The sequence below is a fragment of the Corvus moneduloides genome, chromosome 4 (genome assembly GCF_009650955.1).
Source record: "Corvus moneduloides isolate bCorMon1 chromosome 4, bCorMon1.pri, whole genome shotgun sequence".
Lineage (NCBI taxonomy): Eukaryota > Metazoa > Chordata > Aves > Passeriformes > Corvidae > Corvus > Corvus moneduloides.
The window spans coordinates 7,779,189-7,805,212 of NC_045479.1; the positions used below are offsets into that span (position 1 = coordinate 7,779,189).

Genomic DNA, 26,024 nt, shown 5'->3' on the forward strand with positions numbered 1-26,024 from the left:
AGTGTTTTTGAAGGCATATGTTCTCTGCAGAGGAACAAAGGGAGACAAGGAAGGTGCTTTTCAAATGGACCAGGCAAGCCCATCTCTTAAGGAAGAGATTCTTTAGCAAGCAGCAGCAGGGCTGTAAATCACTTTCTGCAAACATGAGGTGAAGACTAATGGTCTCCATTAAGTCAAATTTCAGATGATTATATTGAAACCAGCTTTGGAAGGTAATAGGGAGACTCATGGCAGATCTCAGTCCTGAGATGAAGACATAAATCTAGATGTCTACCTGTAGATGACTATGCAACCAAAGGAGATATAGTCAGTATCAGCTGGTGGTTCCTGGAAAGCTCCCAAGCTGGCCTGACATTTAGCATGTCTCGTCTAGCAACTGAACTGAACTGAATTACACACTCTGTGAGAACTCATCGTCAACAAGAGCTCATGCACAAAGAGCACGGGCAGAGACCCAGATCCTTAACTCTTGAGAGCATTCATGTTATTTACAGCATTACGAGTTCAGCCATGGGGGAAATGGCTTCCTCTGGTTCAGGCAACCCCAGCAAGTGACATTTTCACAGACCTGTTTACCACCACATGAATTAGGATTAGAACCAGTAGAGCCCCTGTAGCATAAGATGGAACAAACGGACCCTCACCTTGCTGGGAAAGGAGAAGACAGATTAACTCTGTACTACCAGAAAGGCTCCATTTATCCCACAGGAACCAGGTATGAAGAGCAAAGAAATGTAACGTGCTATGCCTGGACCTCTCCCATTGGTTAATATTTGCACATGCCCCACAATCCAAAGTGCTTTTGACGAAATCTACTCAGGCAAAGTACGTTTGTTGAGGAAGTTCAATATCTTCTGTCTTCCTTTGATCTTCATTAACACTGGCCTAAGCCAGGAATGCAGAAGTAATACAGCTGGCTCTCTGTGAGCGTGGATTCACCAGGAATCTTGCTGGGGAAAGCCAAGTTGGTGGCAGAAGATGAGAGAGCGGAAAAAGAAAAGAGGCTGTTAGACTGCTAACTATGTTAACGGTTTAGAGTTCTTGGAAATACAGGAGAGGATACAAGATCTGCCAAACACATTTACTTGGGGCGTCAGACTAGCAGTGGTCAGACTTATAGCCTGCTGTAGCCAAAGGAAGTTAGGAAAGGAGTGGCTAAGGAAAAGCTGGGTTAGAAACAGGACTAGCTATGATACATAAAATGACAATGCCATTGCGATAGATACTCCTAGGGAAATGGACTGACAAAAGGAATCCCTGCCCTTCTTCCTCCTCAGCATTTTATGAGTGTATCCAGACATGCAGCCAGCATCATTAAAGCAAGGCCATGTTTCATGAAATACATCAACAGTTCAACAACTTTTATTCAACTAACTGCGAAGTATCTGAGGCTTCTGGAAGTTTGGCCCATGACAGCTAAGATATTTTTGTGTATTGAGAAGTCTACCCTTGATTTAGCATGTCTTCAACTTAATGAACATATAAAGTCTGTTTAATAGCAAGCTTGCTGTCATTTAAAAAAAAGCTTTATAAGTTCTGTGGTCAGGATAGGACACAATAAAAATCACAGAAGCAAATGAAGATTCATAATGAAATGTGCATCTGCCTTGGCCACCAGGTTAAATCACCAGCAATCCAGAGTACTTCATGCACAGTGGTTTGAGGTTTTTCGGCTCAGAATTGGCATCAAATGCTGCCTAGAAAAAGGTGGTTTCTGTTGATTTCCCCTCAGCTTCCTTCAGTCAATAGCAGATGGAATTTCAGTTTTCTCACAAAGACTGTAGGTTTAGAATAACAATTCTTACATTTCCAAAAGAGATGATGGAAAGCAACAGCAACAATAAAAAAACCCCCACAAACATTTAGTGGCCATCTGGCCACTGAAAGGCAGATCTGATGCTCCACTTCACAGAGGCTCTTGTAAAGTGCCCACAGTGGCACCATGGGGAGAATCACGTGGCTGTATTTCTACCAACTATCCAGCTGTAGATTACAATGTAACCTGATGATTCATGAAGAAATAGCTTTCTAGAAAATGTTAATAAACCTGATAGCTTCCTAAACTTTTATAGAGATAGAGCCAAAATGATGTTACCTGTTTCTGCAATAAGGAAAAGCTTACATGTGAAAAATAGCTCAAGGAATTAGTATTTTTTAAATTAAGACAGTTACTGCTGGAAAGAGCTGAAAACTTGGTACAAACTAATCTTTTGCTTGAAGTCTGGGAGAGAAGAATTTACATTACAGTCAGAGAATGAGAAAAACTGACAGTCCTGACCTATTGGCAACTGAGTGGAATGGTGCTTTAAGCACTTTTGGACTGCTGAGATATGTTATTATGACAAAATATTACACTCTTTCAGAACAAGATTCACCTTAAATATGAATTTGTATGTGTATTTGGTGTATTTATAAATATGAATTAGGACTAATGACCCCACTTTGTAGTGAGTAACTACTATTACAATGATGATAAAGCAGAGTTCTAATAATATACACAAGAATATTGAAAATGGCATCAAAGAAATCTCTTTCACAGACATTTTTCCAACTGAGCTAGCAGAAACCAAACCGAATAGATATACCCCTGGCTTGGAATTTTAACTTGGAACTGTGTCTTCTTTGGACAAATCTGTGATCTCTATTTAGGGATTATATATTAGTTGATGAATGTTTAACTGAAATTTTACCCCCTCCTCAATATAGGGAAGAATGCAGAAAATTGATACATTTTCCTTTCCTTTTCCAATTTTCTAAAAGAAGAATTAAAACACCCCCACACAAAATGAATGAAAACCTTTAGTTTCATTTTGGACAAAGTTTGTCAACTTGTCCTCAATTTGTAATTTTTGCCTTTCTTTGCCAAAAAAACTTTTTGAGTTAATATGAAATTCTCATTTTTAAAAGTATTTTAAGGGAAGAAACCATTAATAATTGCATAGATCATCTACTGTACTGACCCTCTGTAAGATGATGTGGAGATCTGTCTCCTTAGGGAAATGGATGTTATGTCTTCCAGAGCTCTTTGATGCCTGGAGATGAACCTTCTTATGCATCATACCTGCAAAACCTCTATAAATGTTCTAATTACCTTAGACAGTCACCTTTGGTCCTTGCTGTGCTGGAGATGAGCACAACACGTCAGAAATAGTTTATGGCAAGGACAATCCTATTAAGAGACAAAAAGAACAAAGTTGTGTTTGTTCCTTCCATGAGTATTAAAAAATTGGGAGTTCTGATACGTTTTCCAACATCCTCCTCACTGGGGAGAACAGCTCTGTTTGAGGCACCTTGATTTTAGCAGAATTTGGAAAAATAAATTGAAAATACAGGAAAGAGGTTTCAGGCCTAACTTTACATAAATTAATAGATTAACAACTGAAGTCAACACATCTTATAGACCACTAGGAGAAACTTTTCTTTTTTACCCATATTAATCCAAAAGGTTATTTTTAATGCAAACATTAATCCCTTTCTAAGAATTGCATTTACTATTATTTCCATCAACTTTCAAATTTCTAAGTCAGTTGATATTTTGAAGTGCAGCTTTTGTAAAAGATCTCCCACATGACCTCTCACTTTGCTATTGTGATTTTTGTTGTTTAGAACATATTTAGTTTTGTTATTTAAGAAAAAACTCTATTTCATTTCAACTCATATTCTTTCCCACTAAGGACCAAGAGACAACATGGTATTTTGAGGGGCTCATGAAGAGATTGGTGGTGACATTTTAGCAAATCCAATTCACTGCTGGGAGACATTAATTCTCTCTTTTATAATATTTGGTCTACACCCAAAAAGCCCAGGAAACAAAGCCTTTTAAAGATAGTTATTTGAGGTACTTGGGTTTTTAACAGTTGATCAGGTAAATACTGCAAGCCAGAGACAATGACAAAAGGAAAACCTCTAACAAAACTCTAACCCTGGATCCACACCGAGTTTGTCACCTGGTACCTGGTACCTGCCAACAGAAATAGGTGCCGACACCTGTATTACCACACCGGGCTGAATATTTCTAATCATCAAGTTCTTTTGCTTAGCGTAGATCAGGAGTCCTTATACAACAGAACAGCCACGTTTCCAGTTCAAATACTTGCTAGGAATTCCTCGGAAATCTTCCAAGCACCGGCACAAACATAAAAAATATCAATGAGGAAATGCCTGAATACTATTAAGTGACCCTTTCTTATTGAAAGAATATTTTACAAATGGACTTTCCCTTCAGCACCATGAGTGCCTTACTTACAACAAATAAGAGTTGACAGATAAAGCAATTTAAAAAGCTACACTTCTGGAATAACAAAATGCACAAACAATGAAGAAAATGTTTACTTTAACAAAAATGTATTTTAAAAAAGATTTTTTTCCCCCTGCTTCTTGGTATTTGACTTTCTTGGTTCTTTCCAGTAAACCACTTCAAACGCCTCACCCTTGGTAAAAGCAGTCTGCCACAGCCTCATACCCTCAGCGGCCGTCGTGATGCAATGATGTGGGCAGTGACCTTTTCAGCTCAAATCGAATGTGTCTAACCAGGGCAACGCTGGATTCGTCTTTCTGCTGCTCTTTGCTGTTCTCTGTCCCCCACTGAGACAAAATTACCGTCTTTATTTTCAGCATTCAGGCCGGAGAAAGTTGGATGGAACCCCCTGCCTCGGGGTGACTTTCACCCTGTCACGAAGGTATTTCCTATGATCATCGGAACAAGCCACCATTTAGCAAGTTTCTGGACTATGTTTTCCTACAGGTCTAGTGCACACACTACCACACTGCTTATAATTAATATCCTGATCATGATTAATTTAAAAAATTAATTAAAAATCAACGAGAAAAGTGAATCAGCGGCAGCGAAGCAGGGAAGAGGAAGCAGGGCCGAGCAGCAGGATAGCCCGTGACAGCCCAGGGCACGGCCGCCCCTCAGCCGCCCTGAGGCGCCTCCCATGTTGGAAATGATTAATTATGTAATTTAGAAGCAGTGAACATTATTTTGATAAAAATGTATGAATAGGTGAGAAAGTTTTTATCAGCGTCTGTGTGGAGGCCAGAGTTTTGTCAGGCACCCACAAAAGGCTCCTGGCCAAGGATTTAGTGTCAGCCCGACTCGCTGACACTAAAAGACGACGTTGGGGGGTTTATTTTTCCCGACCATTTCGGAGAGTTTGGTAAGACCGCGGCTTGCGCCGGAAGCCACGTGACGCACGGCTCGAACGGCGCCCCCCTTCCCTCGCAGCGGCCTTTGGGGCGCCCCCCCGCAGCCGCCGGCGGTACTGCACCTCCCGGCCCCGCCCCGCTGCCCCCGCCGGGCGCACGCGTGGTGCGGGCAGGCGCGGGACGGCGGCGGCGGACGCGGCGTTCCTGGTTTGGCTCCCACCGAGCCCCGTCCCCCGTGGACACAGCGGGGGCGGCCGGGCCGGGCGGCATCGGGGATTGTGGGGGCACAGCGGGGGATGCTGAGTGCGCCCCGGGGCCGCGCAGCCTACGAGTAGACCCCGCCTCCCGCCCGCCGCAGCGTCGGCCCCGCAGCGCGGCGGGAGAGAACCGCCCGCCCGAGCGGGTGAGTCCCGCTGGGGGGTGGGAGGGGTGACCGGGCATGAGCGGGACCCGCACACGGGGGTGCGGGGTGGGGATGGAGGGAGCGGGGCGGCGGCGGGGGTTTGGGGGCCTCGCACCGGTGCAGGTTCGTAGGGTTCGGAACGCGCGGAGGGGTCTGTGAGGTGTGCGGGGAACGTGCGGCGTCCCCGGAACGGAGGGAGCGGAGCCGGGAGTCAAAGCAGAACAGCAGCTCCACGGGGGCGCGGGGTGGCCACGGCAGCATCCGGCTTCCGCTTCCTCCCGCCGGAACCGCGGCGACACCGCCGGGGCCCGGCACCCGGCTCCGCTCCCTCCAGCACCGCGGGGGCTCCGGCCCCTCGGTATTCCGGTGATGCTGCCCCATGCAAATCTCCAACTAAGCCTCGCTCGCAAACGGCTGCGTTAAATAGGGCAGTGAAGCTCCTGGGCGGATCTCTGTAGGTCAGCAAAGCATCTATGTTGTGTTATTTTTAAACAAGAAGAGCTTGTTAATCGAACAAGAGTTAGGCCGGATATCAGGAAAAGGTTCTTCCCTCAGAGGGTGCTGAGGCACTGAACAGGCTCCCCGGGGAATGGGCACGGCCCCAAGGCTGCCAGAGCTCCAGGAGCGTTTGGACACCGCTCTCAAGGATGCACAGGGTGGGATTGTTGGGGTGTCTGTGCAGGGCCAGGAGCTGGACTCAGTGATCCTGGTGGGTCCCTTCCAACTCAGGATATTCTGTGGTTCTTTGATATGTTTCTCAGAATACTTCCATCTCAGCCTGTTCAGAGCTTGTGTTCCTAAAACTTCGAGAAGTTTGTGAACACCAACCAGATGTGGGTTTGTGTTGGTTCTTGTTTCACGGGATAGAATATACATCAGGTTCTCTGGTTAGATTCATGTTAGATTAATGCGTGCTAGATCCTCTACAGTGCTTTTGTAGAGAAACTGTGTAAACACAGATGGGTGCAGTGAACATGGAGCCCAGGTTGAAAAGGTTTTCCCTCTTTTGGTGGGGGACAGGCTTTGTAGTTAATGTGCTCTTTAAATAACTCAAATATTTAATTTAATAATAAAACGAATAAATTTAAATAATATAATACTACATTATATGTTTAATATATGCAGAATATATATACAGAATACTGTTATTTATTATAAGTTTAAAATTAAAATGTATTACATAATATAATATATTCTGTATAAAAATAAAGTAATGAAACAATTATTTAAATAAATGTGACTTTAAAATAACTTCTTTTTTAGCTTTTCAATGGGTTAGATTGAAATAGTCTCCCAGGGATCAAGCAAGGACGTCTACTTTCAGGACAGTGTGGATTAGGGTATTTAAATATGTATACACAAGCCAATCTTTGTCTCTCTACTTAGAAGCTCTAGTAACCTGACCTTATTTGTGATGTGTGTCAGACAAAATTCAGGACCTGGATGTGTGATTTCCAAGACTGCTGTGCTGCTGGATTTACTGTTCTAAAACATTTCAACAGCTAAACAAGATAGTCTGTAACAATGTATTGCTACAATTTCAGGCTCTGAAATTCAGCTATTTTGGATTTTTTTTCCTTTTTTTCTGGGCAGGTCTTAATCACAAACCCAAGGGGGTTTTGGGAAGAGTTTTAATTTTTGTGCTTGCTTGAGATTTAAATTGCAACGAAACTACATATTTCCTTTGGAAAGTTTTCATATTTAGTGTCAGAAGATATGACCATAGTTAGTAAAAAACCTCTTTTTTCACATAAAATTCCAGTAGTGTGATTGCTTACCAGGTTTTTAGATTGAACCCAGCTACCATGTTTTTTTTCTTTGGTTTATACACAGCTGATAAGTTGTACTTTAGTAAAATGGGACTCAGAACTGTTACAGAAAGTTACTTCCCCAAGCTGATTTTGCTTTACATCACAGAGAAAAACAGCAAAATGATGATTTGTCTGCTTACAGTAATTGCTCTAAAATCCATAGTATGACCTATGTGTCCTTTGTAGGAAAACCAATCTGATTTATTTGTAATTTTTCTCAAATTTCAAATTAGTAATGGCCTACCAATCCCATTTTTTAAAGGAGAGCATTGTCTTCAGTCTTAATCAAGCTCTCTGCCCAATTGATTCACTGGGTCCTCATCAGTATTTATTTTAGACATTATAAAGCAATTTACTTTTTTCTTGCTGCTTACATGGGTATCCTGAGGTGGCAATGTGGACTGGAATACGGAATGTTTCAGCCACAGCTTTGGGGTTTTTGTAGCCCTTCAGAATGAGAGTGTATGAGTTATGGTTCTGAAAGGAATTTTTCCAGCTGCTGAAGGAAGCTTGTCACATAACTGAACTGCACATTTCTGTTGTTGCTTTAATTTAAGATTGAATATGGCTGATCACCACAACTTTAATCTCAAGTGCTGCTGATTGTTTTTGCCACAACACTTGGTTTTCAGTTGTCATTCCAATCTTGACCTGCTTCTACAAGAACTGCAATTCCTGTTTTTTTGTTCTAAGAATACAAATTGAAGATCACTGCTGCTTAGAATTTAATTTCTGTGTAATTCTTTCTAGGATTTTTTTTTTTTCTTCCACTTAGGTGGGGGAAAATGGCAAAGAGAATTGCAGAGAAGGAACTGACTGACCGAAACTGGGACCAGGAGGATGAAGCTGAAGAGGTAAACTACGCATTAGTTCCCCCCTACACACCCCTGGAGGTAGTAGAGTTGCTGTTTACATGTGCTGCGTATCTTGTTCGTAAAACCTACACTAAAACTGGTCAAAAGTGTAGCAATTAGAGATAATTTTATAGAAGTGAATTTTTAAAAAAATTTTTTTATAAAACTTGCAGTTTTGCAGACCATATGGCAAAGCAGCTTTTAAGAGTAAAAATTACATCCGTGGTTCTGGAAAAAGGAACTTCATGTTTCTAGAGGGAACCTCAGGTTTGTTAAAATGCTTTTGGACTCTTCAAATGTGTGATAGGAATTTATTTAATTGACAGGAAAACCAGGTTTGATTTTTGGAGATAAATGCTCTTCATGCCTCCAGTATTTTTTTGGAGGGTCAGTAATAGTTAATTTCAGAACTATGTTAATTTTAGCTGAATGCCCCCACACAGCCAGAGGAATTAGGCAAATAGCTCAAGTGGTATGTTTAACCTGATTGTAAGAAGAGATTTTCACCTTTAATGTCTCACACTTCCTTATGGCTCATGTTTAAACAAACTGGTTTAGTTTTTGTCCGAATGAAAGTGTTAAATGCTTAGGCCTGTAAATGTAGGAGACAAAACTGACTCTTTCAGGAATTTGAGTATAAGAAAACTTAATTTTCTTATTTGTTTCAGGGAGCCATTAGCTCCTACTGAGCCATAAGCTGCCTTTGCTAAGTTTGAACTACAGCAGGCTGCAGGAGGTTTCCTTAGAGCCTACCTCTCCATATATCTGCTGCAAACTGTGGATTACTGGCAGATTCCCTTTGGCAGAGAGAGCTTAGAGCTGTGTTTAAGAAAAGCAAAGCAAAACTTACATTATTTGTTGTAATAAAATGGAGATAGCACAAAGAGAAATATATTGCAGAACAAGAAAGAGTTTTCCAAGTATCAACTCACATTCAGGTCACTGGCAAGCTAATAGATGGTGCTGTATTTTTGGGGTGGGTTGGTTTTTAACTTCTTCCCTTGTTTGTTTGGGAGCAGTGTTAGAGTTGTGTTCAAAACCTGATCTTGGCTGTCCCTTCATGTTGTGCATTTTGAGAATTCTAGTAATGATTCCATAACTTCCTCTTAAAGGTGGGAACATTCTCTGTGGCAAGTGAAGAGGTCCTGAAGAACAGAGCTATTAAAAAAGCAAAGCGCCGAAACATTGGGTCAGAGGTAATGTAGTCACTGAACATGAGTGCTGGAGATTTACTCAGTTACAAAATACAACATCATGCTCAGGATTTTACTTACTTAGGTTTGTGGTGATGCTGAATATCATTTCAACTCACCAGCTCAGATGTGCACATGAACTTTGGCTGTACTGTACCATGCCAAGAATAAGGCTAAGGCAAAAAAAGGATAAAAGTTTGACTGGGTGAGGAGGGTGTTCTTGCATATTTTTGAAGTAAAAATAAAGAGCAGTTCGGACACAGTTTTGTTTACAAATGGGTAAAACAGCATTTTTACTACTTCCATTTTTTTACAGAGATGGAAGTATGGAAATGCAAAGTTACTGGTTATCCATACTGGAGGGCTGGAGGATGTCTCAGAAGCTGTATTTGTATAGACATCCTTTGAACAGGACGTGCATCATGTTAGAAATAGCCCTGGAGTTTTACCTGTTACATAGATTGCTTTAGGTTTGGATGGGACTAGGCACAGTTAAGAGCTAGACAGTCTTCTATGCTTTTGATTTTCCTTCTGCAGTCCAAGCACTGTAAATGAGGAAGCTGCCTTAGCCCACTAATGCTTTGAGTAGTTTTAGCCACAAATGTGGTAGAGGATACAGTTAAATAAAGGATTGTACTGGAAAGAAGTGATGCAAGACATAAACTACAACTTGAGAAGGAGACATTCAGGGGCAAATGGAATAGGAAAAACAGAACAGTATGAGAAAGAGGACCAGATGTGTTGTAGAAATGGTTGTAGAAATAGTCAGGAGACTGGGAGGAGGCTGTTAGAGCTGGTAGAAGGGCCTGGTGTACTTCAACCCCAGCTGACAACTAAGGACCATGCAGCCCCTCACTCACTCTTCCTCCTAGCGGGATGAGGAGGCAAATCGGAAAAAAGGATAAAAACCCTGGGTTGAGGTAAGAGCAGTTTAATGATTGAAATATAATGATGATGATGATAAGGGAACCAACAAAAAGAGAAAGAAATATACCCCAAGAAGAATCAGTGATGCACAGGACAGTTGCCCACTACCCGCTGACCTCAGCCCATCCCCAAGCAGTGATCAGCTGCTCCCAGCCAACCCACGCTCCTCCCCTCCCAGTTTCTGTGCTGGCCATGACATTCTGTGTTATGGAATATCCCTTTGGCTAGTTCAGATCAGTGTCCTGGTCATGCTCCTTCTCAGCTCCTTGTGTCCTGCTCACTGGCAGAGCATGAGACACTGAGAAGTCCTTGATTGCAGTGAGCCCTGCTCAGCACCAAGTAAAACATCCTTGTGTTATCAACATTCTTCTCACCCTGAATCCAAACCACACCACTGTACCAGCTACTAGGGAGAAAATTAAACCCTATCCCAGCTAAAACCAGGACAACAGGCTGGACAAAGTCTAAAATGCAGAAGAGATGACAGGACAGCTGAGGTTGCGTAAGAAACCTGTGAAATAGTTACAAAAACGTGAACTTGAAACTAACTGATGTTCCCACATGGAGCAGGCAGAATGCTGCAGTGAAAAAGACTGCAGTTTAACTGGAATGTCCAGAGAGAGAGGTGGGACTGACCAGAGAGAGACAGAATAAAAATGCCTACCTAGTAATGAGGAGCAGAGGACTGCACTGGAAAAGATAGCACAAAAGGAAGCAAAAAGACCCATACCCACAAGGTCACATACTGGAATACAGCTAAAATTGACAAGCTTTGCTATTTCTTCAATGGCAAAAGCAGATGAAACTTGGAAGCAGTTCTCCTCTGATGGTTTTCCAGAGAAACTGAAAGTTCACTTCCAGTAGTAAAAGTTCATTACCTCCAAAGACCTAGAAGTGGCAGTGTGTTGCTATTTGGGAGAGACGAGGGTAGACAACCTGGTGTGTCACGACCTTCCTAGAAAGAGTGTCCTGCAAGGAACAACTCTTCCAGGAGTGGTCTCTGGCTTCCCTGGGCAGCAAGTGATTTCACCAAGTGTAGTGATTTCTCAGCTACAAGTGATTTCAGCTCTTGTGATTCAGCTCGTTGTGAAATTACCCAAGGCGAACTTGGGAACAGAGAGACAGGAGCCTCGTATAGCAGTTCCACAGAGGTGGCTTTTATTGTCCAGCAGCCCCTGTGAAGGGGAGGCCAGGGACAAGAACTCCCTGTTGAGGGGCAGAAACAGGGCGCTTTTATGGGAAAGGCAGGGGTTGGGGTAGAAACCAGCTAGCCAACTGGGTACAGGCTATTACCATAGAGAAACAAGGCCTGCTGGGGGTGGTTCACTTTCTCGCCATGACCGGGAGGAAGGTTGCTTATCTCTGGGGAAGGTTGTCTTGCCCTCAAGCCTCTCTGCTCCAAGGGAGTGCAGAGGGCTCTCATGCCAAGGGCTCCCAGCCCTCCACAGCAGTGCTTTATTTGCATGTTAATCAGACTTTGTCTTTTAGAAACATGTAAGAAACTATACCATGAAATAATATTGTTGCAAAGACAGTGGTCAGAACTGGGTAATGAAAAGGCTGCAGAGATAGATATTTTGTGATCAAGTACAGTCTGTCTTTGCATCTTCCATCAGTCACATTGGAATATTTTGGGTAAATCACAGAGGTTTCATAGGTGACTCCAGAGTAATGAGTGGATTGAAGTATTGGGCTCTTGATTGCCATTGTAAATGCTAAAAGTTGTTGAAAATAAACCTGAAATTCCTGTGTAATTATTTAAAGAAAACAAGACGCTGTGAATGTCTAATAAGTAGTCAAACACGTCCACAGCTCTGAACAACTTCCATGTATCCACATCCTAGACCCAGTTTATTTTCATACCAAACATCTGAGTCTTTTAAGAACAGTAGCAGTGTGTGTCATAAGGAAGCCGTTAATTTTGTTTGCATAGCTGACACACTAATGCATGGAATGACATGCTGAACTGGGGAAAAATAAACTGAGGATATCAGGAATAGTAAGTGGGGATAGGATTAGTGTGGAGAAGATGTATGTAACTGGTTGTCTCTCTTCTTTTCTCTGCCCAGTCTGAAAGTGGAGGAGCTTTTAAAGGGTTTAAAGGCTTTATATTGCCTTCTGGAAAAGGCGGAGGTGGCTTCAGTGGATTCGGGAATGGTGCAGGAATAAAGCCTTTAGAAGGGCTATCTAATGGAAGCAGTAGTGTCTCTGGTACTCCTCCTTTCAGCAGTTTGAAGGGTGCCTCCGAAACACAATCAGCATTTGGTAAGTTTTAAATAAGCATACATATTTATCAACCTTCATGACCTTTAGTCATAAAATCTGTAGGGTTATTTTAGTAGGGAAAAAAACACATTTAGACCATCCTGTAGTTGTGTTTTAAGGTTTTGAGACTTTAGACCTCTTTGTAAGATTTCTTAAGAAGATTTTACAGTGCTGGAGGGACAAGTTTTCAAATGCATGCAGTTTAAAGAGGTGGCAGCTAAATTCATATTGCTAATACTGGAGGTAAAAGTTTTGTAGGCACAGATGGAAACGGAAGGCGCTGGCATAAGGCAATCTGCAAAAGGTGTAAAGCATCTGGTAACATGTTCCAGTTAAATAGTTGTCCCAGTTCTTTGAATTTCAGTAAAAAATACATGCTGCATAGCTAAAGTCTTCATCTTTTTTCCTTGTACATCTGATGTTGCAGACAGTCTTACTAGAATCTTATCTGTTACAGTTATACCTACATTTTATGCATTTGAAATACTTTGGCAAGTTGAGCTCTCATGCTTTGGAATTCCCTGAGAAATATTAGTTCTGTCCCTTTGTGTTGGAGATGCAGAGATGTTAACCCTGCCACCACAGAATTTTGGAGTCACCATGCTGTAGAATAGAAATGGTGGAGTTTGAAGTTTAGAGTAACTGAGATTTCAGTGAGCTTGAATAAATTAAGGGAAACTTAATTTATGTTAAGAAATATATTCAATGAGACTTTTTCCAGTTTGCTTCTTAGGTTTTTTTATATGGAAGTGCTCAAAAGCATGTAAAATCATGGGCTAGTGCACTCAGGGTGGTTTAAAGCCCAAATGGAAAGAGATAAGTTGAGTATTTTGATTTAATAAGTGTTATAACTTGCTAAAGTTGTAAGATTTTTGTAAGATTTTGAAGGTTTTGGCAATATATAAAACATGTATTTTTTTGATGTTCTGTACAAGATGTCTTTGGATTTTTTTTTTTATACACCAGTGTCCTCCATCTACTTTGTCTATCCCTAACTTACTCGTCTAAGCTTAAAACTTGGGTCTGCTCACTGGCATGGCAGTACCTGGGGCACAGTGTGGTGACCCAAAAGAAGAAGCTCAGCTGAGTAAGGATAAGTGATTTGATTAAGAAATATTGAGCATGTAAGTTAGACTTTTAAGAGAGCTGTGCTTTCTGGGGAAAAAAGAAGGTTCTAAGCCACATTTCTTACTAGGTCAGCAAAGCATCTGTATTGTTTTGTTGTGTTATTTTTTAAAATCAGAGCTTATTAACCAAACGTATTAAGTTGGATATCAGGAGAAAGTTCTTTCCCCAAAGGGTGCTCAGGCTCTGAACAGCCTCCCCTGGGAATGGTCACAGCCCCAAGGCTGCCAGAGCTCTGGGATCGTTTGGACAACACTCTCAGGCAGAGGGTGGGATTGTTGGGGTGTGTGTGCAGGGCCAGGAGCTGCACTCGATGATCCGTGTGGGTCCCTTCCAGCTCAGGATATTCTGTAATTCTGTGATTTTTCTTGTAACAGGATCCCCAATGTCAAATGGTCCCACTGCTGCTGTGTTTGCTGAGAAAAAGGCCGTGAGCCCAAGAGCCAATGGTGGCAGCCAGCCCTGCTCATCTGGCAGCGCCTTGAGTGCGGCACATGGCTCCGGCACCTACCACAAACAGCTGGCTGCTCTCAACTGCTCCGTGTGTGACTGGATAGTGAAGCATGTTAACACCAACCCCCTGTGCGACCTGACCCCCATCTTCAGGGACTACGAGCAGTATTTGGCAAGCATTGAGCAGCAGCATGGAGGCAGCAGTGACAGTGGCTCTGAGAATGAAAGCAGCAAGACCCCTGGCCCACGGGCTGTTCCTGCGTTTGGGAGTTCAAAGCTCCAGCAAGGCTCCACATTTTTGTTAAACAACAAAACTGAGGATACCTCAGACAAAAAACCTGAATCTGCATCAGAAAAAAGAGACCCATCGTTAGGAGCTACGTCAACTGTCTCGTTTAATTTTGGCAAGAGTGTTGACAGTTCTGTTTTGGGTTCCCTTGGTTCAGGAACACTTAGTAGTTTCTCATTGTCTCCTGGGAATTCAGGTTTGTTTGGAAAAGACGCAAACCAGGCTAAGTCTGTCACTGCAGCATCCACCAGTTTATTGGAAGCTCAGACAGACAGTGGCAATAGTGATGACAAAGGTAAATTCTATGTATTTCTATTGTAGTTATTTTAATGGTCAGCTGTGAGTGTATGTGACTTAAGAATACTATAAAAATGCAATATTGCATTGATCACGATCATGGCCTGGTGTAGTGTCAGAGGAAGTTTGGGTTGGTTATCAGGGAAAGGTTCTTCCCCTAGAGTGTGCTGGGGCACTGAACAGGATCCCCTGGGAATGGCCCCAAGGCTGCCAGAGCTCCAGGAACGTTTGGACAACGCTCTCAGACACAGGGTGGGATTGTTGGGGTGTCTGTGTAGGATCAGGAGCTGGACTCAATGATCCTGGTGGGTCCCTTCCAGCTCAGGAAATTCTATATTCTGTGATCATCATTATTCTTGAATTTGAAAGTGCAGAATTATACTCCTAACTGGAGATCCCAGCCTTATGTAAGCAACACCAAAAGTATGTGCTTTTCAAGACTTACATATTTCTGTCAGATTTATACATTCTGTAATGTAATATATAATATAATCCTTTTTCTGAGGACAGGATTTGAACTGATGAAATTTAAAGCAGCTGGTGTGTTCATCTTTGAGCCGGCTGGACTTCTCAATCCTACTGCTTTTCCTAGTAGGTTTATCAAGAGATCCCTGCAGTAAAAAGCATGAGAAACAGAAGAATTTAGTCCATTTGACTGAATAGATTGTAAAGCACACAAAGTTACATAGTACCTGGCAGCTTTACTCTGCTCTTTACCTGTGCTGGTTACAGTAGGCTGATAGAAATCCCAGTAGCTGAGGGGCTGGAAAGGCATAATCTGCCACTCTCTCTTGTCTGTCATTCTGCAACTTAATTCCCTTCCCCTAAAGTAAACTTGGCTCTTGGAAGTATTTATTGTGCTTTACTTGAACCCATTTGTGGAGCATATTTGAAATGTGAAAACTGTTTCTGTTCAAACAGGAGGTTTTGACTTACTAAGCTTTATATTTTTGGGGCTTGATTGTTTGGTATGGATTGGGTATTTTCATCGCATATAAACTGAAGGTGAGGATGAAGTTGCTTTAAGAGCTGAATGAAAAGCAAGTAACACTTTTTTTCTGTAGCTGAAGCTGCTGCAGAGTTCATGTGGACTGAAAGGTGTTCTGGCTGTCACTGACTGGCCACATGTGTCCGTGTCAACCATGGTGGGCATAAGGGACTTCTAATACAGTACCAAAATCTGTGCTCACAACATTAACATATTAAAACTTTTTCTGTAAAGGAGGGGAAGAGGAGGAAGAAGAGCCACCAAAAGTCATTGTTAATGAAATAAAAGAAGATGATGCTTTCTACTCAAAGAAGTAGGTGACTTTAACTTGGAAAATAAAATTAATACCTGCATATTGCTATTCTTCACCACTGCAGTGCATAATTAATGATACGTTTGTGACTTCCTAATTAATAAACTTGTTAGGAGTCCACACAGAATATGAACTCCTAAAAAACCTTAATTATAGGCAGGGATGTGTAAGATCTTACTAAAATTCTTCTGTATCTTGTACACAACTCTAATAGTTTGTGTTGTACATGTGATCAGCTTTTTTACAACTGAAGATGTTTCTGCCTGCATCAGGTTTTGTACAGTTAAATTGCAGGGCCTGTACCACAAAAATCATGTACTGTACTGCTGGAAAATCCATCAGATAGATATGCATAGCCTAAAATAAGACTCTTCCGTTGGAAAATGCTGATTATTATTATTATTATATAAAGCAGTGAACAAGTTGCGCTTTTAAGCTCAAAATGAAACTAGCTCTACTAGAAGCAGTTTTTCTAATCATGTTCAGTAGTCCAAGTAATTGCATGTCTGCTTGACACTCAGCACAGAACTTGTCCTGCTACAAAAAGCCATTAGCTTTATCTGAAAGAAAGTGTGTGCTACTTTATTAAAATGGCATTAGGTTAGAGCTTCAGTTAGAGCTTCACTTAAAAAATGTTTATAAATTGTACATTAAAGTCCTATTACAACTTCAGAATGATACAGCAAATTCTTCTGGCTTTCTAATTAGTGTTTTTTAAAAGTAGCCTACATTTATTGCTCCTCACAGACCCTGAGTACAGGTTGCTGTGCCTTTTACTTTTCCCTGAAAGTAATGCATTTATCATTTCAATACTGAAAGAAATAATTCACTTTCTCTTTGAACTGCCAGTGCTGTCCATTAGCACATGAAACAAGGTCAAGAATAATAAAGATTTATGTTACTCACAGCATGTTAACTCCTGATTATTGTTACTGTGAGTCAGATGGATACCTGTATTTGGAAGATATCTTTGTATTTCATCTCTACATGGCTGCACAAACAAGGATTTTGGATTTGTTTTATTTTTTCTCCACAGGTGCAAACTGTTCTACAAAAAGGATAATGAATTTAAAGAAAAAGGCGTAGGAACATTACACTTAAAACCAGCAGGAAATGGAAAAACTCAACTCTTAGTACGAGCCGACACCAATTTAGGTAAGTACATTTCTCCCAGTAACAAGTCTTGATGTCAAAATTCCTTGCTAAGCATTAGGATTTTTCTGTCTTTTTTACACAGCATTAACAGACACAATTAGTGAAAACCTTTCTAGGTTTTTTTTCCTGAATAGTTTAGAATACTGACAAACACTTGGATGCCTCTAGTGAGCATTACAAAAGAGAGCGCATGAAGCAGTGCAAGAAGTAAAGGTTGTGGTGTATGTTTGGGGATACAAAGTACCTGTTTTACCCTGGTTCGTCCAGGTTAACATGTCTGTCTGTATCAGAACATTTTGCTTTGCATATGAACTGCGTCTGGTGGTCAGAATGAGTAACTTGGCATAAACTAAGCACTGTGACTGGATTCCTCATTTGCTGCTTCTCCCTTGTCCCCTTCCCTTTCTCCTGTGTGTCCCTACTATCATTTGATATTCAGTTTCCTCCATTTAAAAAAGAAGGATGCAGTATTTGCAGAGATTTTCTCATTTCTAGTGAGGAAAGAAATCTGAGAACAATGGCCATGAACGGATGCTATGGGAAGAAGACCAACATACACGATGTTTCTGAATTGCCTTCCTTCCAAACACCACCCTAAATCTCTAGTTAGTACCTATACTAACACTGTATTGCAGTAAAAGCTAGAAAATGACTAATTGTAATTTTTTCCCCTCCTCATATGCAGGAAATATACTGTTGAATGTTCTAATTCCACCTAAGATGCCATGTACAAGAACTGGAAAAAACAATGTTCTTATAGTTTGTGTTCCTAATCCACCGATTGATGAGAAGAATCCAGCTGTTCCTGTCACTATGCTAATAAGGGTGAAAACAAGTGAGGATGCAGATGAATTGCACAAAATCTTACTGGAGAAAAAGGAGGCTTAAATAAGTTGCAGTCCATAATTTGAGGAATTATTGCCAAACTGCTGCTGCTCTTTTTTTTCCCCCTAACTTCACTTGAACATTTAATTCTTTACTCTGATATTAAAAACTGTTATAGGAATTCTGGAAAAATGATGTGAGGAAAAGCTAAACTAGCTAATAAAAGCTTTAATAGAACTCAAGTGTTGGACTGTGCTCCCTCATTTTCAGTATCTAAATGCAAGACCTCTTCTGGATAAAGCACATGGATGTAAATCCAAGCATATGCTTTTAGCACCAGTCGACCAAATGGACAGAAATCCAAGTACAAAACCATGGTACCAGAGCTTCCTCACAGACAATGCAATACAATGCAACCACCTCCTCTTTTGAGAAGGGAGGATGTTCAAGTTTACCTGTTGAAACTGTTTCTAGACTGCAGATTTTTAATTGGTCTGTTGTATTCTGGTGAGACTGACTTTTCAGACTCGGTGACAATACTGCACCCCACCAGTAATGATCTACATTGTGCTGTGTCTGTACCCTTGCAGACCCACGTGCTTTCAGGACTCAGAAACTGCAGATATTTAAAAGAGAATTTGCTTGGGTAGTCTTGTTGACAGTAGTGGTTCCGAGAGAGGAACTGTCAGTTCTGTTCTTACTGTAGCAACAAATGAATGATGTGCAATATAGTACAAGCAGACAACTGGAAGACAGTTTTATCTTGGACACTCTGGCATCCCCTGGCTTCTGACAGGTCAGAGGCAAAGGGTTGTAACATGGTCCTTCCGAGGTGTTTGTCCCTAGTCCTGAAACCTGGCTGGGGCAGAGCTGGACTTGCTGCTTTGGTCCTGCTGCTGGTACTTTGCTGAAGAGAGCTCTTCCCACCAACAAACTTCAGGACTTTTATAGACCTTTCTGTTGCCTGTGGCCCTTGCCAGGAGACACATACACAAGGGTGTCTGTCAGTATGTATTCTTCCATGTGGTAAAGCTTCAACGCTGTGCTGCACTGCATTAAATAAAACAGCAGAGTGCAGCTTTGGCACAAGCTTTCTGTTGCATGTAGGGGGCACGGGGTAATTTGTAAACATAGTTTTCAGCTGTGTTAAAATTAATCAGATGGCAATAATTTGGGGATCAGAACATTCATTCTGGTCTTGGTTTCCCACAACTTTGTCAGACTGTGTTTGGTGGTTTAATCCTTTTCTTTTTTTCAAATGTTTGCTGGAAACTCCTTCCCTAGTAACTTTTTCTACTTTGCTTCCAACTCTGGTGGGACTTCTCCAGGAGCTTGATGTTAGTATGAAACTTGAACTGCTCTCAGATGTATTGCACTGACTAGCTCTGGCAAGATGGAACAAACGTACTGTTTTGTCTCTGGAAAAACAGAGGAAAAACCTCTGACACAGAGGAAAAACCCTTTTCCTTAAAAAAAGTCGGTGTGACACAATTCATATAGGGGACCTGGAAATCCAGCACAGTGGCATCCTGTGGGCTGGGAGCAAGGAATAACACCATTTGAGGAGGTGCAGCACATCTCACCTGCCCCCCTTGCTCTGGGGGGTCACAAATGGCTGCCTCTAGGCCTAATTCACTGCACAGTTCAGGTTATGGCCTTTTTTCCCCTCTTCATTAAAAGGAGGAAAATCTTGATTTTATCTATAGCCCTGTTGACCAAAGTTCCAAAACAAAGGCCTTTGCTCACATTTCAGCCATGCTTAGTCTACAGGAATTGCATTTTTAACACTGGAGTGTGAAGGGAGCTTAGATGCCATTTGAGATATTTGAAAAATAAACTGGTGCCTTTTGGGGTTTCTTTTTGCATCTGGCTAAGTTCTTAAACCATTAAAAGTCAGTGACATTGCTTTCCTCAAAATAAGATGCTTTTTTAAAAAAAAACCGTCTTGCTGCTACCTTAATTGGAGGTCCAAAGCTGACACGGTGTATCTAAATGTGTATGAATGAAAAGCAGAACGTTGCCTAACAGTTTAGTCCAGGCTCTGTTTAGTCCAAGGGCTCAGTTAATTTTGCATTTGTCTTTTGACTAATGTCTTAACCCTGTCTCTGTGCAGAAAGGTTTACAGAGCTTTCGTTATGCATCCCATAAAGAACAGCTCTGTCTATAAATGCTTGGGCTTGTCTTTGCTTACTTCCAAAAGCTCATGGATTTGGAACTGTTCCTTCATCCATAGAAACGTGGACCAACAAACTGAACTTAACACTTCTTTCCTTATGCTTTGCCTCTGAAGAGGGGCAGTTGTGGGGTTTTGCACGCATGGATGTGGCCCAATTCAGACAGTACATCTCAGGCCTCTTTCAAAGGGGAGGGCACAAAGAAAAAAGAAGTAGAAGAATAATAAATTGTGTTGGAAAGAATTAAACCTTCCCCTAGCCATGAGTCCTGAAGTTCAGCAAGTAACACCTGAATTCTTCAGTGCATGTATCTAATCAGTAGAACCAGGGGAAGGTAAAAAACTGGGATGTCACCTTCATTAGAATATCAAATATATGTATAAACATACAATTTTGAACATTTTACATCGGGAAAATTGCCTCTAAAAGAACAGGGAAGAATTTCCCTGCAAGTCAGATTTTAATCAACATCTATTCATGGGGACTGTATCATTATGTGGACTATGAAGCAGGAAAAGTCAGTCACACACTGACATACTTGGTGCTCAGGTATAAAGCACAGCCCTTTCCCAGCACTGTTAGAAATTTTTGATGATGCTTCAGTTTCTGTTTAAGAAATATTAAAATGCTGTAAAAGGCCAGAGATTGTTACATAGAAATAAAGGCCTTAAATGAAAAAGCAAAGTTCATGGAGTGCACAGACATCAGTGTACTGCTGCCTTCATAACAGACTGGCACATGCTATCCAAGGAAAGAATTTTGATCAGAATTCCAACTCAAGGAGGCATTCCTATGTTTTGGTTGGTAATGTATTTAACAGCTGGATATCAGACACCTGATATTAAAGATGCGAGTTTCTGCCCGCATTTGTGTTAATGCCTTTGCTGTTCCAGCTGCATGTAGATGTTGGAGTGTCTTATCCATTCCTCCTCCTCCTCTAATTTTGAAGTTTCAGCTGGAAAATATACATCTCTGCTTCTTTTAATTCTCAGAATAATTTCTAAGGGAGATTATTACAATTGGCTTGAATTTTATTTTAAAATATTAAATTGCAATATTCAAGTTTTAGTTTTTTGGGGTTTTTTTTGTTGTTGTTGTTTGGTTTGGTTTTTTGTTGGTTTGTTGGGTATTTTTTTTGCAATGTACTCAAAATTACCTATTTTGGAGGACAACAGTGTGTTCCTTGAACCCCTTTTGGGTGATGGATGTGAAAGTTTAAATTAAATTTACAGTTCAAATGAACATACTGTAGAACATAAACCAATCAGGAGGTTTGCTTTGCTATTAAAACTGAAGTTCAGCTCCCTTTGCAGCACTGTAACATTTAAAATGTCATTAAAGACTTTCTTTCTGATGCCTTAACTTACTTGCATTTAGTAAAATTTTGTAGCTGATGCCTGTGTGCAGAAATTAAATGACATTAAACAATGTAAAGTGGCATGAGCTAGTCTAAATCCAATGAAGATGCTGAATGTGATGATCTGTTAGTTGTTAGTAGATTTCAAAATGCTCTGAATTTTTCAGTGGATCCGTAAGTTTTACATAACATGTATATTAATGTTTTCATTAGTTCTGATACACTGAGGACATGTACAAAAATCCATGGAAAATGTGAATAAATGAATGGAAGAATAATTTGCCTTGTGTGAATCACTTTCATTTTGAGTGTATAACATTGCATTAATAAAATGAATTGTATAACAAGTTGCTTGCAGGTGAACTCCTGCCTAGAAAATCCTGCTGTTAAAGGATCTGAAGACAGCTGCACCCCTGAGCACTGACCTCGCCACTGCGCAGTTTGTTTGGCCTGTGCCATGGCCAGTGTTCCATGCAGGCCTCATCAGCTGGTAGCTGCCTTCCGCATTGAGAACACTTTGAGTGCCTAGTGAGTCTTGCTTGCCTTAGAATATACAACTTTATTGTCACCTGCCTATGGCTTTTATCAGCCCTTAACACTCATGGTAGTTTCCTCCAACAGTCTTGAAACAACATTTGTACAGTTTTGCCACCCCATAACTTCCACTGTTGCACCCAGCTTTCTATAGGCCTCACACCTACTTTAGTTTGGTTTTAAACTGAAGGATTCTTAACACTGAATTCCCCAGCAGCTTTTGCAGCCTTTCCAAGCCTGCCAAGAGATAACCCATTATTTTAGCAGGATGCTTGCCACAGTGTCTATCTTACTGTGTTCCTGCTTCCTTCTTTGTTCCTACTGGGATAGTCTGTGAGCTTATGACTGAACTTGACAACCACTGCATTTGAGGTTCCTAGTCTCAAATAATCCAGTTTGTATGACTTTGTCCAAGCCAAACTTCTTGCTATTACAGAAAAGGGTAAGCAACAGAAAAGGGTAAGCACTCTCACTGGGACAGTGCCTACTTCAAAGAAGGAATAGTGTGTGTGGAGCAGCATGACTCCTCTCCTAGGAGGAAATGAGAAGGGGTTTGCAGGTTTGGGCTGGGGTAGAGTTAAATTTCTTCCCACTAGCTGGTAGTGGCTGTGTTTTAGATTTGTGCTGGAACAGTCCTCATAACACAGAGATGTTTTAGTTAGTGCTGAGCAGGGCACGCACAGAGCCAAGGCCTTTCCTGCTCCTCTCCCACTCTACCAGCAAGGGACTGGGGGACACAAGGACATGGGAGGGAACATGGCTGGGACAGCTTTTCCCAGCTGGTCACAGGCACATCCTAGACTATATGGTGTCGTGTTTAGCATATAGAGCTGGAGGGAGATGGAGGGAGACATTTGGAGTGATTGTGTTTGCCTTCCCAAGTCATAGTTGTGTATCATGGAGTCTGGCTTCCCTGGGATGGCTGAGCACCTGCCTGCCCATGGGAAGTGGAGGATGAATCCCCTGTTTGGCTTTGCTTGTGTGCATGGCTTTTGCTTTTCCTGTCAAACTGTCTTTATCTCAACCCACCAGATTTCCCACTCTCATCCTTTTAACCACCCCCATCTCACCAGGGGGAGGAGTGAAGGGCTGAGCTGCTGCCTGGGGCTAAACCATGAGAAGGCTGTGCATGTGTGTCACTGGCTAGAAAATACTGATGGCAAGAAGTACATTTTAATCATGATACAAACAATGCCTCAACAGACAAGTTACCTGCTGTAATAAACCTCATGCTAAAGACAAAACTGAAAGTGAATGCAGAGCAAGAGCCAGCCAAGGAACTCTGGGTACCATCTTTGCACAAGGCAGGACATGTGAAGGTGTGAACAAGTTCAAAGTTTGGACAACAGCTTTGGTAAAATACTTGCTTCATTGGAAGTTTGTAAGAGACTAGACAACTAAAGTTGAGGTGGAAAAAAGCAACAAACTGCTCTGAATATTCAGGAGGTGATGGCTGGAGGGCAAACCTCTGCACAAGCTACAGTATATTACTGTGAGCACATGAAGATGAGTTGCATGAAATACAGCAGTAGCACAAAGGAACCAAAGGCTGTACAAGATGAATAAAGAAATAGCAGCAGAATTACACTGTCTGAAGTAGTCAATGTACTTATCCCAGTTTCTGTTAGGTTTGTGTATTTTTTTAGGCATCACACTTGTTTAGAAATTCTTATTTGCTTAAGAGCATCCTGTATATGGATATTTATTTTGATTACAATCAAAATTGATTATAATACAAATAAATACCCATAATAATCAGTTTATTGGGTACTACTGTTAGGGACATCATAACCTTTACTGAGAGGTAACTCAGAAATTCATCATCTCTGGAAGTCTGCAGAGGCTTCAAAGATATGAACAGAATTTTCTTGTTCAGGCAGTACCACTGAGGAAAAAGTGTGACTTTAGTTTACTACCTTACAGCATGGATGACATAATACACTATAAATTTTTTTGTCTGAACTATGGTTGATGCTGTATCTGGAGCCCTACCTGGACTGGTGGGCACTTGGGGCATTCTACTCACCTGCAAATAGCAATTCTGTTGATGGCAATTACAAGGAAAGCTTGCAGATGGTTTCTTCATTGTAAAAAAAACAAAACAAAACCACTGAAAAGAAAATGGTGGTTTACATACCAAACTTACTTACTTTGGCAGTTTACGAAATCTGTTTTTCCTTACCTTTACAGTGAAGTCAGGAATGACACCTCTGCTGATCTCCTGTGGTGGGCAGGGTAACCACAGACACCCATAGCAGGAAGCATGGCATTCCCAACTCTTGCTGAGAAGGAAGCTTGAATAGTAATTACTCTTCTTGCTCCTTGATGATACATCTATCACTATTTTTCAAAAGAGAACCTAGTCTGACACTTGCAGTGATTAAAGAGTAGGTTCTGGCGACCCTCTCATCCTTCAGGAGCAAAGGAAAGCCTCTAGACTTGGTGCAGGCTTAAAGCATTCACTATTTCCAGTAGGGTTTAGATGAACAGAATGATTGCATCGGAATTAAAGGCTGAGTGTGGGAATTCAAAAGGCCTGTAGACTTGTAAACTGCTTTTGCTGAATCTCCACAGCAATATTGCTCCAGCAGGAAAAGCAGAACTGTAATCATAACCACATTTTAACGTCTGGGGGAGATGTGAGGTGGAAGAGCACAGGGTGAGTCAGCACGCATTGTGAAATTCTGATTCATGAATCACCAGAATCACCCACATGTTGGCATAAACAGGTAACAGGGAAAACCTTAGTGCAGCTGTAACTAACGAGACAAGCTTTTTTGTAGTGTAGGTACTCTCCATTGAGCTGTGCAGGAAGACTTGGTATTTCAGAAAATTATCAGCCAGCTCCATTCATTTCAACAAAGGTTTAAAACTGTTTATTCCCATTTTCCTTGAAAGAGTTTATTTGAAGTGAATTCAGGAACATGCAGTTTAACGACCTGCACACTTACTATTCATACATTTATGTCATTACCTCAAGTTCACCCATGTAACAGCAGCAGCTCCAGCAGAATGCTCACACTGCCCAGGAAGCTTCTGCAGTGGCCTCATCTGCTTTGCTGAACAGGCACATCCTTGTCCTCTCCGACCCCTCCCACTCGTATCATGTTCCAACCAGGAGATTTTGCCTAAAAATCCTTCTTTCTGTGCAGGTGCCATGAGGTACACATGTGTGAAGGTCCAAAGACAGCTGTGTGGCAGGTCAACTTTATCTTCTGCAGTGGAAGAGCATGTGCCTCACGTAAGTAAATCCTGTTTGTGCACACAAACCCTTGTGTCTTGTCTAAACAAAAGAGTGGATCATCTTACCTTAGTTTTCATACCACCACCTCAGTCAACATTAACCCTACTAGGAAAAGTCAACTAGTTTGTCTTGGTGAAGAGTTTCCTGGCACAATCAAGCATAAATTACTTATTTCTGACATTTGAAATGACTTATTTCTGAGTACTTATTTCTGACAAGAAAGTCACTAGATCCCACACTTACCTCTGTGAGGAACCAGGCTGGGGACAGAGTTTGAATTAACTCATATTTTCCTTGATGTATTTTAATGTCTTCTTTACTGAGGAGCATCAGCCCCTCCCAGATTCTCATCTACACTGTTAATGGAAAATCAGACCCATATTCTTCCTGCATTTTACTCCTTTGCTTTCTGCAAAGTTTCAATTACAAGTTTCAGGAACAACACACTTCTGAGAAGAGTACACAAGTAACTGTTTGCTAACAAAGATGGCTAGTTTTCCTTTAATCTCCAAAGTGTGATTTTACTTTGTAAAAGCAGACCTCAATGATAAACTTCTGTGCCAAGCAATATTAGGGTATTTCTTGGGAGGATCCCTCCAGGTGTGGCCAGGCAGGACACAACACTCCAGGACAAAAGAACATGAGTTAACTTGGCTGCCCAAAGCAGGG

General features: G+C 41.4%; 1 protein-coding gene and 1 long non-coding RNA gene across 6 annotated transcripts in view; one reads left to right on the forward strand and one right to left on the reverse strand.

Annotated features, from left to right (window-relative positions):
* Window positions 1–5,811, reverse strand: part of LOC116443040 — a 66,459-nt gene extending 60,648 nt beyond the window's left edge. The window contains exons 1-3 of one of the 3 annotated variants that reach the window (XR_004239737.1): window positions 5,667–5,811; window positions 4,531–4,686; window positions 3,092–3,169 (exon numbers count right to left, since the gene is read on the reverse strand). This is a non-coding gene — a long non-coding RNA (uncharacterized LOC116443040). Of the gene's footprint in view, window positions 1–3,091; window positions 3,170–4,530; window positions 5,232–5,666 lie in introns of those variants that run through there. The other 2 variants (XR_004239736.1, XR_004239738.1) reach the window with 2 other exon arrangements.
* Window positions 5,304–21,855, forward strand: NUP50 (nucleoporin 50). Of its 3 annotated transcripts, none has more exons than XM_032106833.1 (8): window positions 5,304–5,551; window positions 8,113–8,216; window positions 9,329–9,412; window positions 12,406–12,601; window positions 14,104–14,763; window positions 15,988–16,066; window positions 17,103–17,221; window positions 17,907–21,855. In XM_032106833.1, the coding sequence occupies exons 2-8, from the start codon at window positions 8,148–8,150 to the stop codon at window positions 18,107–18,109; spliced, it is 1,410 nt and encodes a 469-aa protein (XP_031962724.1). In that variant the 5' UTR covers window positions 5,304–5,551; window positions 8,113–8,147; the 3' UTR covers window positions 18,110–21,855. The 3 variants fall into 3 exon arrangements, with proteins under 3 accessions (XP_031962724.1, XP_031962722.1, XP_031962723.1); XM_032106831.1 differs by having other exon boundaries at window positions 8,138–8,216; XM_032106832.1 differs by lacking the exon at window positions 5,304–5,551 and adding an exon at window positions 5,827–6,009 and having other exon boundaries at window positions 8,138–8,216.
* Window positions 21,856–26,024: the final 4,169 nt, after the last annotated feature.

Bases quoted from the DNA above. Each gene is read 5' to 3' on its own strand.
- NUP50 (XM_032106833.1), top strand. From the start codon at position 8,148: ATGGCAAAGAGAATTGCAGAGAAGGAACTGACTGACCGAAACTGGGAC. The intron at 9,413-12,405 runs GTAATGTAGTCA...TTCTCTGCCCAG, and splicing joins GCCGAAACATTGGGTCAGAG to TCTGAAAGTGGAGGAGCTTT. The intron at 12,602-14,103 runs GTAAGTTTTAAA...TTCTTGTAACAG, and splicing joins CGAAACACAATCAGCATTTG to GATCCCCAATGTCAAATGGT.